Raw genomic sequence first — 19,983 nt, 5'->3', positions numbered from 1 at the left:
TGATTATTTTAATATTCATTTAGAATGAGAGAAATTTGTTAGTATGCTCAAGCTAGAGTTCCTAGGTTAAAAGTTGAAGAGTAAGTAGAAGCTAAGATGGTTAAGACTCTCTATGGATGTCTTTTTTTTTTTTAATCACCATTTGCATGGAGAAGCAGGAAAAAAGCACTTGACTGACAGCAGACTTCCTGAGGCCCAGCTCTGTAACCAGCTAGCTGTAACTTGCTCAAATCACTTAACACTACTGACCTCAGCTGTAAAAGGGAGGTAGAAGATGCTTTTAAAAATGCTTTTTAGGCCATGCGCGGTGGCTAATGCCTGTAATCCCAGCACTTTGGGAGGCTGAGGCAGGTGGATCACGAGGTCCGGAGATCGAGACCATCCTGGCTAACATGGTGAAACCCAGTCTCTACTAAAAATACAAAAAATTAGCCGGGTGTGGTGGTGGGCAACTGTGGTCCCAGCTACTCACGAGGCTGAGGCAGGAGAATGGCGTGAATCCGGGAGGCGGAGCTTGCAGTGAGCCGAGATCATGCCACTGCACTCCAACCTGGGTAACAGAGCAAGACTCCGTCTCAAAAAAAAAAAAAAAAGCTTTTTAGCTTTAAACTTCATCAATTCTGATCAGAGTTTATTCATTTTCAAGAGGTAGTATAAAATACTTATGAAAAATGTAAACAGGTTAAAAAAATTGCCCCTAAATAATCCTTACTACTTCATCATCCTTGCCCTAAGCTGTGAGAGCAGTAAGGGGCAGCTGAGCACAGCACTAATGCGCCTATGAATTTTTTAGTTTACTTTCCCTTGGGCATTAGGAGTAAGTAGGTAAGTAAATAAACCAAGGGATGCAAAGAGAAGAAGCAACAGTCATGGAGTTAGCAATATTAAAAATGTGCTGAAAGGACGTCCTGAGTCTTATATGATCCAAAGGGCAATTTTCTCTATTCAAAAATACCCATGCATAATTCTAAATTAAAAAAAAAAAATTTTTTTTTTAATTTTTTCTAAATTTCTGTGGCAACTCTCACATTCTCAAACCAGGTGATAGCTTCCTTATGGATCCAGCTTGGAAACTGCCAAACTACTCATAGACATCAAAATTTTGGAGCTAAAGGACAGATGTAATTATTTTTAAGGGTAAATGGATACAGGATATATATATTTTATGTAGGCTCAATGTATCCTGCCTTTTATTACTTTGAGGGAAAAATAAGAGCCACTCTCGGAAAAGTGGATGGCTGAATGAATAAATTCCTCTGTAGTCCAAGACCCCTACATCTAGCCTGGAAACAGAACATGTTAATGATACCTGCACTGTGGGCTGAAGGTAATATGGCCCAACAATACACAGCATGATAGACTGTGGCCTCCTTTTTTCCAATTATGTTCTAGAAATACTCATTTGGGCAAATGATCCCACTGTTAAGGGCTATACATACCTTCTTGGCTACGTTTTAGTGCAATACTAATCTGCAAGGTACCTTCAAGTGTTATCAAATAAAGGAGTCAATGGGCAATTCCAATTGATAATAGAGAAGTGAAAGAAAAATTGGCTTAAACTCCAGAGAAGGGGTTTGTAGAAAAGCAAAAAAAAAAAAAAAAAAAAAATCCTCTGAGCATAATGGTCAACAGGGGCTTTCCAATGTGGAGGGTTATAAAATCTCCAGCTGACTAATATAGTAAGGTGGGCCGCTCAGCTATTTGCTCAAATCTCTACTTTCAACTCACCAACAAATATTTCAAAGGATCCTTAGCTCTTTAGAGTATAAAATTCCAAATTCTTTGGCCTTGAATTCAAAGTACTCTATAATTTAGCTTTATCAGCCTCTCTTATTGAGCATTATTGCTTCAGAAGAGAGCTTTCTGTTCCAACTAAAGATACTGTAAGCAAAACATCATGCTGTACAACAGTATAAATACATACAATCTTGTCAACTTAAAAAAACTTCTTAATTTTTAGCAATGGGGTCTTGCCATGTTACCCAGGCTGGTCTCTAACTCCTGGACTCAAGTGATCCTCCGACCTCAGCCTCCCTAAGTGCTGAGATTACAGGTATGATCCACTGTGCCTGGCCTACAAAGAAAAGAATCTTCTATTTACATCCCCACCTCCGTGTGGGAAACCCTCTTAACTCTTAAACATGACTGAGGATTCAGAGAGCTTTTTGTTTCTTTAGGTAATATCCATTGTTATTTATGGCATTAGAAATCAAAGCTGATAAATTTTTAAAGTATTTAAAAATTAATTTTAAATAATAAGCCAATTACGTGTTAATGTAAATAACATATTTTAAAGAAAATTAACTACATACTTAGAAGACTGGCACTCCCTTTAATGTATAGATTTACTCTGTTACAATATGTTATTTTAACTTAAGTAGACAAAGAAAAATCTGGCCTCACAGACAGCTAGAAAAGCGAAAAGTATTTCAATAGCCTTCTCAGAAAACTGTGGAGTCTTCTTTGATAATACATCAAAACTTGACAAGTGGTACTTTCTTAAAAGTTAACTGCAATGTCAAATCTGAAACCTTATCAGTGAACTTTTCATATGTTATTACACTAAAATCCACTGGACAATCATGCACTTTGCATGAATCTTTTACTCATGATTTTGTAACATTAAACATCAGTCATTATTTGTAAAATATCGGCTTACTGAGTTATGGAGCTCTTTCAAATGTGAGGACATTCCATTGTACAAGACCACATTTGTTACTATCATCACGGATCTCATCAGAAAAAATCATTAAGTACTGAGAAACTGTCAAGCTCATAGTGGAGGATACAAATTTTTCAAAATTCTAATTTCTACCAGGAGAGCTTACATTTTACCAATGGAAAAAAATAGTGTCAGTTTTTTCCCTTGAAGTGACAGGCCCACTTCATTTTCAAGAAAATGGTGTATAATTTAAATACTTTCTTTTTCTTAGTTTGATGTAATCACAATCATTTACTCAGGAGACATAGCATGTTGTGAGTCTTTCACTTAAATATAAGGTTTTCCTAACTGGATAATTAAGAAAATAAAATGCACTTATTTCCCCTTATACATTCTTCAAACATCATTTAGAGCTACCTTCTTTTAAATCAAAATATCAGTCCTTAAATAATTTAGAACAACTATAAGCCTTCCCCACCACTAGAAAGCACTTGCTAGTAAGTGTTTGTATCCATAATATACCAGTAGAGGCGACAGAAACAGAGACAAGAATTATTTCCTACCCTCAAGAATAATATATTCAAATAATATATTTTAATTATTGAATATTATTATATTCAAATAATAATATTCTATTCTATTGAATATTATATTCAAATAATATTCTATTCTATTGAATAATATTATACTCAAATAATAATATTCTATTCTATTGAATAATATTATATTCAAATAATAATAAATTCAACAGGTAGTTAGAATATGTACACAAATATAAACCTCATATCTGAAGAGTATTCACTAAAGCTTGTCTACTTCAAATTCTTTGGTTATTTATACCCATTGCCATTTAGAAAAGTATCTAAAGATACAGGAACTGAGGTCCTTTTTTCTCTGCAGGCAGGCCCAGAGATGATCAAGTGTCTGCAGGCCCAGGTGGTAGACCCCTAACTGCTACCTCTTTTGCTAATGCACAGTATGGGACTAACTGACCATCAAAATAAGCTCTTATCTTAAGAGCAGAAGCTTCTAGCCCAAGGTTAAAATCGATTTCTAAAACACATTTTAAAAATAAAAATTTCAGATTTTAATGCTCAGGTCTCATTTTTGTACAAGTTCTTTACTTTTTGTTCTCTCCATCAAGCTAAGACTATCCAACATAAATGAAATATACCTAAATGGAGCTGTAGCTCACGGCAACAAACAGTACAAATAGGGACAACTGATCTTAAAAGACTTACGATGGTTAAAAATAATTACTTTGGCTGGATGTGGTGGCTCACGTCTGCAATCCCAGCACTCTGGGATGCTGATATGGGAGGACTGCTTGAGCCCAGTAGTTCCAGACCAGCCTGAGCAACATAGGGAGACCCTGTCTCTACAAATAATTAAAAAAAAATTAGCCGGTGTGGGGGTGCACACCTGTGGTCCCAGCTACTCATGGCAGCTGAGGCAGGAGGACTGCCCGAGCCTGGGAGGCAGAGGCTGCAGTGAGCTGAGACCATGCCACTGCACTCCAGCCTGGGTGACAGAGTGAGACCCTACCTCAAAGACCCCCTTCCCCCACCCCTCAAAAAAGGTAATTAAGGAACTACTTAAACAAGTAATTTCCAAAGCATTTCTTAATTTATTCTCACTACAACCCTGTACAGTCAGGTCAATTATAAGCCTCATTTGATAGATGAGGAAACTGAAATTGGAGGTAAAATGATTTATTCAAGACAATTATTACAATAAGGATGGCACAATCTTTGTGCTACCTCTTATCTTACTCATCCAACCAGCTGTCAAATCCTCTATATTCTACCTTCATAATGTCTCCTGAATTCATTCCCCCCTCTACATAACCACTTAAGACTGTTTCCTAATCTTCTGCCTACTTCTCTATTCATCCTGCATACACTGTGACAGATCAATCTTCTCCGAGCACAATTCTGCTCACTTCATTTACTTGCTCAAAATCTTTAATAAAGTCCATATTTCTCAGCCTGGCATTCAAATACTCTTCCCAATTTATGCTCAACTGACCCTTATTCCACCTTATTTCCCACTAGTCTCTGCCAAACACCTAAAGCTTCAGTCAAGTAGAAACCTATGCTTTTATCCTGAGGCATTTTGATCCTTCTCATCACTTCAACTTTGTACTGAGAACTGACGTTCTTAACTCTTCCCACTACCATCTATGCTTACTCGAATTCTAATTACCATTAATACAAGGCCCAGATCAATACTGTATTCACCAAGAAACCTCAGCTTCTCTCTCCTCAGAACTGCCATAATACAATTGTACCTAGTTTTATTTTTTTTTCCCCAAGAAGCATTTACTGAGTATCTATTAAGTGTCAGGCACTGTGACAAGTCAGGGAATGCAAAGACGAAAAATGACTTCTTCTTTTAAAGTTTAAAACTTAGGAAGACAAAAGTCAATTTAAAAATCACAATTTATATGTTACATAAACAGCAGTCAGCTTAGGGTTATACTTGAGCCTAAATGAAGGACACACAAATTTGGCTTTGCCTAGAAAAGTCCAGGAAGGCTTTTCAGCAGAGATAAGACTTAGATTGAGTGGGAAAAGATGCTAAGTGCTTGCTAAGAGGACCAGTGAATACACACAGTACACCATCTTCTTTCACAATGTTGAACATGGGAAGTCGGAGTGGTAGAACAAAGATCATGGACTTAGAATTCCCCATCTGTAAAAACTCTAATATACCCCAAAGGGATATTTTATAAACCACAATAAAATATTGTTTGTGAAAGCAATTTTTAAACTGAAAAGTGAGACACAAATTTGAGGTATCATTAATAAATCTGTAAATAACAACGCTTCCTATCTAACTTTTAGATTTAATTGGCCACATGAATTACTAGACCATTGTTTTTAACTGATGAGTAATCAAACTGGATAGACCATTTTAAGAGACATACTGGCAGATAGTAAAAGTCTAATAAAATAACCTAAATATTGTCAAATCTAGGTTTTACAATGTATTGCTCAACTGTTCAAACTCTCTATATACAACACATACACACACACACTCACTCACTCTCTCTCTCCCCCCCCCCCAAAAGTAAATAAATGGCTTATGAGCAGTGAATTCACCCTCACATTTAAAATGTACACTTTTGGGCCAGGCAGAGTGACTCACACCTGCAATCCCAGCACTCTGGGAGGCTGAGGTGGGTGGATCACTTGAGGTCAGGAGTTCGAGACCAACCTGGCCAACATGGTGAAACCTCGTCTCTACTAAACACAAAAATTAGCTGGGCATGGTGGCAGACACCTGTAATCCTAGCTACTCGGGAGGCTGAGGCAGGAGAATCGCTTGAACCCGGGAGGCTGAGGTTGTAGTGAGCTGAGATCACGCCACTGCACTCCAGCCTGGGTGACACAGTGAGACTCGGTCTCAAAAATAAGATCAAATAAAATAAAATGTACACTTAAAAAAAAAGAAGCATCTTTCAACCAGAGCATCCTAAAAATTTCTCATTTTATTGTTAACAACTTCCTGAAGTTACAGAACTTGTGCTATCTCTGTTCAAAGGCACAAATTAAAGGATTTTCCATTTTCTCTTCATCTATTTTTGGCAGCGATAAACTTATAATCTATACATATGGGTTATCTCTTTAGGAACTCAAATTGGTTGACATACAAAATTTCATGGTGAACAGTTTCTGGTATAAATGAGGAATGTAAGTCTTAACTATATATATAATGTAAATATATATATATTTACATTAAGGAACAGAATTTGCCCTTAATCACTGTCATTAGAAATATACAACTGGAGATCTGAAACAACTGAAAATAGTAGCAATAAAGGAAAAAAGAGAAACAGAAATGGGCAATGATGAGAAGATATGTAGTAAGTAATTAAAAAATGCCATGCAATGATTCAAGGAAGAGACTTCTGGCTATGATGGCATGAACAGGTCAGTGAACTGTTTCCTCAAAAGGAAATGACAGTAAGAAAATTGGACAAAGTTGTCAAAAACAGCTATTTCAGGATTCTAGAAATCAATCAAGGGCAGACAGACAATAAATAGAGAGATGTCCTAAGAAATTGCTTAAACTTAGGGGCAAGAGCATCCAGACACAAACTTAATGCCTTAAAACTTAGTTTTAGCAGGGGAGGGCTGGGACCATAAAAACCAGCAATTTTCACTGCCAGAGAGGCCAGATCTGACCTGGGACAAGGGGGAGATTGAAGGAGTGGTAGAAAATCCATAGCTCTGACAGCTAAAAGGGGCCAACCCGGTGGGAACCTAACAGGGAGAAGACATTCTTCTAGCTTGAGGCTGTGGTCTAATGAGGGTGCAGTGGAAGACCAGCTAGAAATCTGAAGGGGAGATCCTGGAAAGTAAAGAGTCATAAAAGGGCCGGATACGCTCTCCTCACATCCCTGGGTGGCTGTGAAACTACATGGATGAGGAAGGGAGACATGAGAGGTCTCAATAGAAAGAAAACCCAAGGCAGCCGTAAGAACTGGCTGAACTTTGCATGCACTTCCCAGTCCACCTGGATCATCAGAGGGTGAAAGCTCAATAAGCTTCAGGTGTTTGAACACCACCTCTGCACTAGTCACAGGCTAACCATTAAGCTAGGAAGACACGGGCACCTCCTAGCCAGGCTAAAAACAATAAAACAACAAATGAAAATCACTAAGCAGAAACACTAGTGGCCGTATACTGTGTGGGAGTCAGATGTCATAGTTTAAGTATGAGCAAATTACTTAAAACACACACACACACACACACACACACACACACACACACACACACACACACATGCCCATCTCAGAAAAATAAATAACACCCCACAGTCACTACAATACATTACTAAAATGTCCAATTTTCATTAAAAAATTACAAGCATGCAAAGAAACAGAAAAGTGACCCAGATTCAAGAAAATAAGCAGTAACTGGAAACCGACTAAGGCCCAGATGTTGGATTTAGCAGACAACGTTAAAGCAGTAAATACAAATATATTTTTAAAATTAAGGCTGGGCACGGTGTCTCACACCTGTAATCCCAGCATGTTAGGCGGCTGAGGTGAGAGAACTGCTTGAGTCCAGGAGTTCAAGACTAGCCTGGGCAACATAGCAAGACCCTGTCTCTACAAAAAAATACAAAAATTAGCTGGGTTTGGTTGCATGTGCCTGTAGTACCAGCTACTCAGGAGGCTGAGGCAGGAAGATCACTTGCGCCCAGGAGGTCAAGGCTGCAGTGAGCTGTGATTACACCTCTGCACTCCAGCCTGGGTGACAAAGTGAGACCCTATCTCAAAAAATAATAACAATAAAAACTAAAGAAAAATACGAGAAGAAATCTCAGTAGAAAAATGTAAATGGAAATTCCGGAGTTGAAAAGTATAATAACTGAAATAAAAAAATCACTAGATGGGCTCAACAGCAGATTTGGGATGGCAGAACAAAGAAGGAGTGAACTGAAAAAGAGACCACCAGAAATTATCCAGTCTAAAGAACAGAAGGAAAAAAGATCCAAGAAAAGTGAATAGAACTTCAGATTCTGTTTAGGTTCAGACTGAATTTTTTTAAGAAACAAAAACCCCTATGGGAGAACACCAAGTATTTTAATTTATGTGTTGGCTAGGCACAGTGGCTCATGCCTGTAATCCCAGAACTTTGGGAGGCTGAGGCAGGCAGATCATGAGGTCAGGAGTTTGAGACCAGCCTGGCCAACATGGTGAAACCCCATCTCTACTAAAAATACAAAAATGAGCTGGGTGTGGTGGCGCATGCCCGTAATCCCAGCTACTTGGGAGGCTGAGGCAGGAGAACTGGTCGAATCTGGGAGGCAGAGGTTGTAGTGAGCCGAGATTGCACCACTGCACTCCAGCCTGGGAGACAGAGCAAGACTTCATCTCAGGGGGAAAAAAAATTATGTGTAATGAGAGGCACAGGAAGAGAGAAGAAAGGAAAAAAAATTTGAAGAAATTATGGTGAAAAACATCCCAAATTTGATGAATATATATTTCAAAATCTCAAGAGAACCCAAGTATGATAAAAACAAAGAGATCCACTCCTAGACACATCATAGAGAAATGGCTCAAAGCCAAAGACAAACAGAAAATCTTGAAATCAGCAAGAGAAGAACAACTCATCACCTACAGGGGGACCAACACCAAGATTAACAGCTGACTTCTCATTAGAATCAGCTGACTCCCATGGGAGTGGTCCATAGGATGACATATTTAAAGGGCTGGGGGGTGGAGGAAGAAACTGTCAACCAGGAATTCTATAGCTAACAAAACTATCATTCAAAACTGAACACACAATAAAACAACATTCCCAGATAAACAAAAACAGTATTTGTTTCCAGCAGGCCTACTCTAAAAAAAATACCAAAAGAAGTCCTTTGGACTGAAAGGAAATGACACTGGATAATAACCTGGACCTACAGGAAGACATGAAGATTACTAAAAATGGTCAAAAAAACATAAAATGAATCCTGTCAAGAAACTGAAAAAAGCCACAGACTGGGAGAAAATACTTGGAAAAGACTTATCTGATAACAGACTGTTATCCAAAACATACAAAGAACTCTAAAACCTAACAATAAGAAAACAAACAACCTGATTAAAAAATAGGACAAAGACCTTACCAGATACCTCACCAAATAAGATACAAAGATAGCAAATAACCACATGAAAGGATATTCCATGTCATATGTCATCAGGGAAATGCAAACTAAAACAACAATGGGATACAACTACATATCTATTAAAATGGCCAAAATCCAGACATCAAATGCTGGCGAGGATGTGGAGCAGCAGGAACTCTCATTCATTGCTGCTGGAAATACAAAATGGTAGAGCCACTCTGGAAAGTAGTTTGGTGGTTTCTTATAAAACTAAACATACTCTTATCATATGATCCAGCAATAATGGCCCTTGGTATTTACCCCAAGAAGTTCAAAACTAAGTCCACAAAAAACCCTGCATATGAATGTTTACAGTAGCTTTATTCATAATTGCCAAAATCTGGAAGCAACCAAGATGCCCTTAAGTTGGTCAATGGATAAACAAACTGTGGTACATACAGACCAATGGGTTATTATTCAGTGCTGAAAAAGAAATGAATTACCAGGACATGAAAAGACACAGAGGAAACTTAAATGCATATTGCTAAGTGAAAGAAGCCAATCAGAAAAAAGCTACATACTGTGGGATTACAACTACATGAAATCCTGAAAAAGGCAAAACTATGGAGATAGCTAAAAGATCAGTGGTTGCCAGGGGTTGGGTTGTGGGGAGGAGAGAGGGATAAACAAGCAGACCACAGAGGATTTTTAGGACAGTGAAATTACTTTTTATGATGCTATAATGCTGGCTATATGCTATACATTTATCCAAACCCACAGAAGGTACACCACTAAGAGTAAACTCTAACAGACTTTAGGTGATAAAGATGTATCAATACAGGTTCATCAGTGGTAACAGGTGTACCACTCTGGTGTGAAATGTTGTTAGTGGGGGAGGCCATGCATGTGTGGGAGCAGAAAGTATATGGGATAAGTCTCTATTATCTTCTCAGTTTACTGTGAACCTAAAACTGCTCTAAAAAAAGGAGATCTTAAGAAAGAAAAACGTAAGATTGTTTAAAGTAATAATTATAATAGTGTATTGTTATATATCTAAAATATACAGGTATAATATGTATGACAATAGCATAAAGGAGCATGGGGAATGAAGCTATATTAGACCTAAGCTGCTATATTTAACCAGAATAAGACACACATGCATGTGCACACACACAACCATCAGCAATAAGTTGTGATAAGTCAAAGATGTAATTCCTTGAGAAAGCACTAAGAAAATACAAGAAACACCAGCACAAACAAAAAATAACTAATGAAAAAATATCACAAACGGATGTAAAAGGTACAAAAATTATTTAACAGGAATCAGTAAAGAAGGAACAAAGGAACAATAAAAGGCATGAGACAGTAAAATGACAGACATAAATCTACCTACATTAATAATTACATTAAGATGCAAATTGACCAAATGCTCCAATAAAAAGACAGAAATTTTCAGCCTGGGTGAAGAAGCAAGAAGCAAGATCTAGCTATATGCTTTTTTCGGGGAGTGGGGGACGGAGTCTCACTCTGTCGCCCAGGCTGGAGTGCAGTGGCGCGATCTCAGTTCACTGCAACCTCTGCCTCCCCGGTTCAAGGGATTCTCCTACCTCAGCCTCCTGAGTAGCTGGGATTACAGGCACACACCACCACGCCCAGCTAATTTTTGTATTTTTAGTAGAGACAGGGTTTCACCATGTTGGTCAGGCTGGTCTCAAACTCCTGACCTCAGATGATCCAGCCGCCTCAGCCTCCCAAAGTGTTGGGATTACAGGCGTGAGTCAACCCGCCTGGCCCTTTTTTTTATTTTGTTAAATAAGAGATACACTTCAGATACAAAGCAGTTGAAACAAAACGACAGAAAAAAATATGTAAACAGTAACTATGAGAAGGCTGAAATGGTTACATTAATATCAGACAAATAGTTTTACTATTTCTTGGTTAACTATAAGCCAAGAAATAGTAAAAGGGACAAAGAGGGACATTTCATATTGATGAAAGAACCAATTGGTTAAGAATATTTTGTTGGAAAGACCATCTACTAAACCATAAAACAAGTCTCAATAAATTTTAAAAAAATTGAAATCATATGACGCTCCAAAGAAATTAAATTATAAATCAATAAAAGAAAGAAATTTGGGAAATCCCCAAACATTTGGAAAGGAAACAACATACTCCTATGCAACCCAGGAGCAAAGAAGAAACTACAGGAAAAAATTTTTAAATGTCTTGAATGAAATAAAAATAAAAACAAAATAGATCATATTTGATGGTGTGCAGCTAAAGGGAAACTTCCTGTGTTTACAGTTTTAAACACAAAAAGGAAGAAAATCTAAAATCAATCACCTAAGCTTGCAACTCAAGAGGCTGGCAAAATAAAGACCAAATCAAACCCAAAGCAAGTAGAAGAAAGAAATAACAGAGTGGAAAATAATGAAAAATAAAATAGAAAAACAACAAAAATCAATGAAACAAAAAGTTGGTTTCCTGGAAAAATCTGCAAATTAATAAACCTTAGCTAGACTAACCAATAAAAAAAGAGAGAAGACATAAATTGCCAAATCAAGAATATAAACAGGGATATCACCACAGACCCTATAAAAATTAAAAAGATTATATGAAATTACGAATAACTTTATACCAACAAAATTGACAATTTATATGAAGCAAATTGCTAAAAAGACACAAATTACCCAAACTAACAAGAAACAGAGAATAAAAATGAAGAAAACCCCTGATAATTAGCATAGAAATTAAAATACCTTGGAAAAGCCTCATATATATTTTATTTCTTCTTTTTCACTTCTTTAATTGAAACAGTTATTCTGATAGGTCTGTGAGTTCATGATCATTAAAAAGTTATTTGGAAATGCAACCAATACATTAGCCTATACATTTATGATTCTAGAACAAATGCTACTGAAAGTCTCGTTTGTTACCTATCAAGCCTAGACTCTTCAAATAAATTATCTATTGTAGCCAATTAGTTCTGAAGTATAAAATTACGTGCTTATACATAACTAATAAACATCGAAAGTAGGAATTTCTTGGTGGTTCGATACTTAATGAAAGAAAATTGAAAGCATTTATGGGTTAAATCCATCCTTAGCAAGTGTCTTAAAGGCTGAATAAAGCTCTCCTTTTGATAACCAGATACAGGAAAGAGAAAAAGAAATCTAACAACAGAGCTAGGTCTTTCTATGCAGATTGTAGAACATTTCTATCTTTAGAAATAGACCACACAAGGCTGGGCTGTGGCTCATGCCTCTAATCCCAACACTTTGGGAGACCATGGTAGGAGGACAGCATGACAGGAGTTCAAAATAAGCTTGGGCAACAAAAGGAGACCCTGTCTCTACAAAAAAATAAAAAAATAAGCTGGGTGTGGGGTGTGTGCTTGTAGTCCCAGCTACATGGGAGGCTGAGGCAGGAGGATCACTTGAGCCCAGGAGACTGAGGTTGCAGTGAGCTAGCTATGTTCATGCCACTGTACTCCAGCCTGGACAACAAAGCAAGAGACAATACAATTTCCCATATGTTGATATATATGAGATACATACCTATTATTAATTTATGACATTTCCTTTACTTTAGCAAGTTAGTAGTAAGAGGTGAGGTCAAAGAGGTAAGCTGGGGCTAGAGACTAGTAAACCAAGTACAGAGTTCAGATTACATTCTAATTGCCTTAGGGAACTATTAAGAGTTAAGTAGGAAATCGGCATTCGCAGTAAAAAAAAAAAACCACCTTAGTCCTATGTGGAGGATAGATAAGTTAGGCAACAGTAATACTGGAAATAAGTGATGAGATTTGGACTAGAGTAGTGATGATGATAAATTCTTTTAAATTTCCTAACAGCCTCTTCAGGTAGGTACTATTATCTTCATTTTAGAGTGAGCCAAGGGCAGAGAGAGATTAAATAACTGGTCCAAGGTCATACAGTTTAGCAGGGGCCATATTGAGATTCAAACACAAGCAATTTGGTGGAAGAGTAATAAGATGTAGAGAAGAAGATGAAGTAGTTTTAGAGTTACGGTTGTCAAGACTTGCTAATCAATTAGATGTACAGATGAAAGAAAATAAAGAATATTCCTAGGTTTCGCTTGAGTTTGGTAGTATAATTATGTAGAGAAAGGATGTAAAATAAGAAGAAAAGGGGTTCCAGGACCTATATACGGAGTACTGCACCATTTAAAAGTTGAACAGAGAAGGAGGCAGGAGCAGAACACCCAGTGCTTGGCAGGAAAATTGGGAGAGCTCGAAAAGCCAAGAGACTAAGTATTTCTAGGAGGAGGGAGGACAATGTGTACAATGCTGCTGAGTTAATTCCAAGAGTTTTCTAGTTGTATAATTAAGGTGATGATTTCGATATGATTGCTATGCATCCTTCCATTTTTCACCTCATGGTTCACGTACCGTAAGAGATCCATTTTGTGTGCTGGGTGAGTTGCTGCTCTGCTCCCCGTGGGCTTGCGTACTTCCGTAGAGTGTCAGGTTATGCTCACCGGTCTGGCCGGCATAGTCTTGAGTGTGTGGCACCCCATACTCTGTGGGAATTCCATTCTGCGGAGGTGGTGGAAATGGGATGGTAGTAAAAGGCTGAACCATTGCGTCAGGAGTTGTTGTCGGCTCCTGGTTACCCTAAAACAAACGAGAAAAAGAAAAAGTGCCTTTGAATCCTTGTTACGTAACTAGTTTTAAAGTGAGTATATGGAATTCTCTGAATATTCTCTCACTGCATAGGTAAAATGGAATGCTTATTGCCCCAGGATTGCAGAAAATATTATTATACATACACACATAGATGTATGTATGTGGACGGAGACACACATACACACACACACTCACTTTTGTTAATGTGTGGTTACTAGACAGGCCCACAACCATATTAAAGTGGACTAGATGCCAAAGGGGCAAAAATCTTTCCTTTAAATTAAAAGTAGGTGGAGAGCCCACTTTGGACCACAAGCCACTACAGCCTATACAACAGAGAGCGACTATGTCCCTAAAAAAATACAAAAAACAAAAAGGAAAAATCAACTAGGAGAAAATATTAGCAAAAGGTAAGAGAGATGCTGGGTTATTATCACTAGTCCCAGAGTGGGTAAACCAGGTTGACAAGACAGACACACATGTATACGCAAACACACACACATCCCAAGAGAAAAAGAGGCAAAGTGTATATCTGAACAATTCATTGAAAATGAAATACAAACAACTAATAAAAATGCTCAACCTCATTAACTGTCACGAAAATTCACATTAACATCAAAGTAAGTCCAAGTTTTTAGTCATCAAATCAGCAAAAAAATTAAGCAGTTTTATTGTGATATAACTGTCATATGATAAACAGCACTTATTTATTTACAGTACACAATTTGGTTAAGTTTGATATATGCACTTATATTCTCATGAAATCATCACCACAATCAAGATAGTCAACACATATATCCAAAACCCCCAAAAGTTTCCTTGTGCCCCAATAATAAGCATGTATTATTTTTGTAATAAAACCTATAAATATATTGTTTTAAATATTAAAAAGAATGACAAAAAATATATCATCAATAAAGGGAAGCCAATATTCTGAAACACTGAATTACTGTGTTACCCTTAAGAAAATGGTAGTGACCTACCTCGAAACAAAAATTCATAACTCTCTTCCATTTAAAAGTTAAACAACTTCAAAATTCAGCTGTCTCCAATGTCCAAGAATCATTTCTACTTGGCAATAAAAACTGCTTTACATAATAGTAGTGAAAGAAAAAAGGTAGACAATTAGGGGTGGGGGGCTGCCACAGCCTAGATAAAAAAGTGATGAACTGATTACAGTTATCAGTGGGAAGGGGCAGAGTCATAGGCTGAGTTGTGCTCCTCCCCAACCCATATGTTGAAGTTCTAACCCTCAGTACCTCAAAATGTCACTGTTTTTAAAGATAGGGTCTTTAAAAAGGTAATTAAGTTAAAATGACGTCATGAGGGTGGGTCTTAATCCAATTGGAGTGGTGTCCTTACAAGAAAAGGGAATGTCGATACAGACACATACAGAGGGAGGCCCACGTGAAGACACAGAGCATGACCATCTACAAGACACTAAAAAAGACATCAGAAGAAACCAACCCTGCTGACACCCTGATCTCGCACTTCTAGCTTCCAGAAATGGTGAGAAAATACATTTCTATATTGTTATGTAATACTTTGTTATGGCAGCCCTTGCAAACTAGTAAAGGCAGGAATGAAGATTCTGTAACAGAAGTTAATAATAAAAAAAAAATAAATTGCTTTACATAAAAATTTTCCTGCTATTGGACATAATGGTTCATGCCCTTGTAATCCCAGCACTTTGGGAGGCTAAGACGGGAGGACTGCCTGTGGCTAGGAGTTCAAGATCAGCCTGGCCAACACAGAGAGACCCCGTCTCTAGAAAAACTTTAAAAAATTAGCTGGGCATGGTGGTTATGTGTAGTTCCAGCTGCTTGTGAGGCTGAGAAAGGAGGATTGCTTGAGCCCAGGAGCTGGAGGCTGCAGTGAGCCATGATTGCACCACTCTAGCCTGGGCAACAGAAAGACGCTGTCTTTTAAGAAAAAAAAAAAAGGCTGGGTGTGGTGGCTCATGTCTGTAATCCCAGCAGCTTGTGAGGCTGAGGCAGGCGGATCACTTGAGGTCAGGAGTTCAATACCAGCCTGGCCAACATGGTGAAACTCCATCTCTATTAAAAATACAAAAATTAGCCAAGCATGGTGCCAAATGCCTTTAATCCCAGATACTTGGGAGGCTGAGGCAGGAAAATCGCTTGAACTCAGGAGGAGGACATTGCAGTGAACTGACATCGCTGCCATTGCACTCTAGCCCAGGCAACAGAGTGAGACTCCATCTCAAAAGATAGAAAAAAAAATCCCTCTCTTTAGTCCTTAGAAAATATGCTATGAAAACTTTAAATTTTTTTGGAAAAAGTCTATCTTTGTCACCCATCACTATATAACTTCTTTTCATTATTTCTAGGTTAGGATAGTTTTTATGATGTCTTTATAGCTATTCTGGGCATCTGACGAGAGATATAAAATAGTTATCTCCCTTCTCCTTCAAATTGTTCAATGCTCTGTCTCTCTGTATCTATCTAGCCATATGAAACATACTGCTTCAGAAGCCCTCGCTGAATCTACTGGCCTGAAGATAGACATGAAAAAGAAACGAATTGGAATTCAGGTGGATTGGTGAATGAAACACAATAAACGCACCAAAGGTCTTATGCCCACATCAGGCATAAATATAATCTTACAGGAATCCATAAGAAAGTTCTACTAAATAATTGGTAAAGGCTAAAAGACACAGTTTTCAAGTTAGGATTAACAAGGCCAAGAGGACTTTCTCCTGCTCTGACACTGCTCCTCTCAGCCTCCTCGTTTTACTCCAGCCTCCATTCTCCACCCCAGCCTGCCAGGAATGAGACTCTGGCACACAAGTACACAGTATGAATTCTCCCACAGGGGTATTCTCAACAGGGCTGACTCAGTTAACTGAATAAACACATCAATTAGCAGTGGGAGATGGGGAGAAAGGTAAAAACATTTCCTGCAATCCACTTGTAGCCTAGGCACTAGGCGTTTTACAGAAATGCAAGCCAGGCAGAGGCTCTGTTTTCCTAGAGGGGTAATGTAACGTCCCTTAAGAGGTCAAGAACAAATTCTTGGTGGATTATTTTGTTACTTATAGAAATTTCTTTTAAAATTTTTGTTAAAAATGTAACAACAATTGTTTATATACTAAGGGAATGAAATTGGGATAGGAGTGCTTTAACATCTTCTCTCATATAGCCTGCAATGTCTGAATATTTCCCCAAGTATATATTATTAAAAATGTTAAACGGTTTCAGATTTCTATTAAATTTCCAGGCCATATTCCAAAGTTCTATGCTCAGAAGTACAACAGCCTTCAGCAAACTATGAGATAACAGTTCACATATGTATTTGTAGGTATGAATTTACCTCTATACTTATATAAAAATGTTTTGTTTCTATTACCAGAGGCTAAGCTGCTTAGGTATATATCTCATCTGAGAAAAGAAATTACTAGCTTTCTCTTTAGTCCACAAAGCTAGATAGAATAGTTCTTTTCCCTAACCTAGCAATTTATAAACTTTCTTCCTTTTCCAGTTAAAAGTAATTCCTTCCTTTCCTATATTCTTGCAACATTTAGCTTGCATCCCCTACAAGACATTTAAATCTAAAGCCTCATACTTAGCAAATCTAAATTTGTATTTTAACTCCCCTATTAGATGAAAAGGCTCATTATCATGGGTGGAGACAGTCCTGTACAATGTAGAATCCCACATCGTACATAATAAATATGAAGTGTTAAACATTTATGAAATACAGGAAGATTGAGATAGCAAGTCACATGCGTGCACATTACAGCAAACTGCTTTGTTGGGCTAGAGAGCATAACAAGGGATAACAGAGTGAAACAAGTGTTGGTATCTTGGGTTGATATCAAACTGGAGTGTAGGGATGGGAAGGTAGAAGTGGGGAAGCATTAGGAAAGCAAAGAATCAACATTTACGTGCTTGTGCTTTATGCGCTTAATTTCCTTCTGTCTTACAAACACAGGCTTTAAGAGTTGTTGACCCGCTGTGAGTGAAAATCAAATGTAACTATTAATTTCTGAGTTGAGAATGATGTCTTTCTCTTTTAAACCACAGATAGTAACAGAGGCGATACATATTATATACAGCCTTTTGGTGTACAATGTGAAATATGCTAAATGTTTTCATTCTAAATTCAAATATACAGTTGTCCCTTCATATCTGCAGGTAATTGGTTCCAGGAACCTCCCAGCCCCCGCCCACCACAGATGCCAAAATCCTTGGATACTCAAGTCCTTTATATAAAATGGCATAGTATTTGCACATAACCTACTTACACACATCCTCTTGTATACTTTAAATCATCTCTAGATTACTTATAATACCTAGTACAATGTAAATGTTATATAAGTAGTTTTTATGCTGTAGTGTTTAGAAAATAATGACAAGGCCCTGCATGGTGGCTCATGCCTGTAATTCCAGCTCTTTGGGAGGCTGAGGAGGGAGGATCACTTGAGCCCAGGAGTTTGAGACCAGCCTAGGCAACATAGTGGGATCCCGTCTCTACAAAACATTTTAAAAAATTAGCTGGGCATGGTAGCATGTGCCTGTAGTCCCAGTTGCTCAGGAGGCTGAGACAAGAGGATCACTTGAGCTTGGGAGGTAGAGGCTGTGGCGAGCTATGATTATGGCACTGCATTCCAGCCTGAGTGACAGAGTGGGACCCTGTCTCAAAAAAAAAAAGAAAAGAAAAGAAAAAAGTGTCAAGAAAAAAAAGTCTGGTCAGGCCAGTGGCTCACAGCTGTAATCTTAATGCTTTGGGAGGCCAAGGAGGGAGGCTCCCTTGAGCTCAGGAGTTGGAGACCAACCTGGGCAATGGGAGACCCTGTCTCCTAAAAAGAAAAAATGTCTGTACGTGTTTAGTACAGAGACAGTCATCCAATTTCCCACCCTAATTTTTCAATCCGCAGCTACTTGAATCCACAGATGCAGAACCCGTGGCTATGGACAGACAACTATAGTATTATAGTCATCAAACAGGAACCCATTCAACAGTCTATTGCCTTACCCACAGCAATCTCAGAGGTTCAATTATCACCTACCGACAGGTGACTTCCAGTGTTTTTTCTAGGTTCAACCGTGTGCCTTCTCCCTAGTTTACATGAAATGTAGTAAAACAGAAGAAAGCATGAACCTAAAAGTCAGACTTGAGTTTAAATCCCAATTATACCACTTACCAGATGGGTTGTTCACTTCAGAGGTGGTTGTGAAAATTAATTGAGAGAGCAGGTGAAACTGTTTTGTTATTGATTCTTTAGCATATTTTCTGTTTCTACTGAATTATTCTGAATATTATTTAAAAGCTATGCACAGTACTGTAAGAGAACACAGAAATGACCCAAAATATAATTGTCTTCATATTTCTAGGATAATTAAAGTCTATGTAATCTTTGAGAGAGAAAGGTGTATTTTTGTTTATATCTTCTCATTTATTCCTCAACTTCATTCTAATTTTCCCAGTTTGGTCACCTTGAGTCCCACTTACATACATAACCTGCTATTGTATTGCTTCTAATCAACAGGCTGCAAATCCTAAAACCTTCTCAATTCCCATACCACATATATGGTCAGAATGGATCATGCACACAAACAGATCAATATTAATTTTATTCACACCATCATAAAAATCATCACTTCATTATTTAGGTAGAGCATATTCTCACCAGTTTATTACCACTGACAATGTCACTCATAATTTTTCTAGTGCTGTTTATAAATGGAAATTAATTTTCTAGAATTATAATACAAATAAAATGTTTTTACTCAAGTATTTTTACAAATTATATCATTTTGATCCCTTGGGATTTGCTTAGATGGGCTCAGATTTCAAACTCTATTTGCCTTTGTTTAAAAAAAAGAGTACCTAGGCAAAGGCCTGTCATTCTCAGATCTGGTACTAAAAGCAGTGGCTTCTGCCCAGCTGTCTGTGACAAGAGGAAAATAACAGCTATATAACTGTTCTCTCAGAAAGATAAGAAGACAAAACTGGATTTAAAATCATCTAGGATCAATTTTTTTTTTAAAATTAACTCTGTAGAAGAACAGACCAAGAAAATCCAGATAAATAAAATGGATAA

At 37.7% G+C, this 19,983-nt stretch overlaps 1 protein-coding gene across 27 annotated transcripts in view; it reads right to left on the bottom strand.

Moving 5' to 3' along the window:
- RBFOX2 (RNA binding fox-1 homolog 2) overlaps nt 1–19,983 on the bottom strand; it is a 286,813-nt gene that overhangs the window by 50,690 nt on the left and 216,140 nt on the right. For all 27 annotated transcript variants that reach the window (XM_032138957.2, XM_032138960.2, XM_032138958.2 and 24 more), the window contains one exon: nt 13,680–13,904. In XM_032138957.2, the coding sequence (XP_031994848.1) occupies nt 13,680–13,904 (225 nt within the window). The remainder of the gene's footprint in view (nt 1–13,679; nt 13,905–19,983) is intronic.

The sequence above is a fragment of the Hylobates moloch genome, unplaced genomic scaffold (assembly GCF_009828535.3).
Source record: "Hylobates moloch isolate HMO894 unplaced genomic scaffold, HMol_V3 SCAFFOLD_19, whole genome shotgun sequence".
In the NCBI taxonomy this organism is placed as follows: domain Eukaryota; kingdom Metazoa; phylum Chordata; class Mammalia; order Primates; family Hylobatidae; genus Hylobates; species Hylobates moloch.
This window is presented reverse-complemented; position numbering and strand designations above follow the sequence as displayed.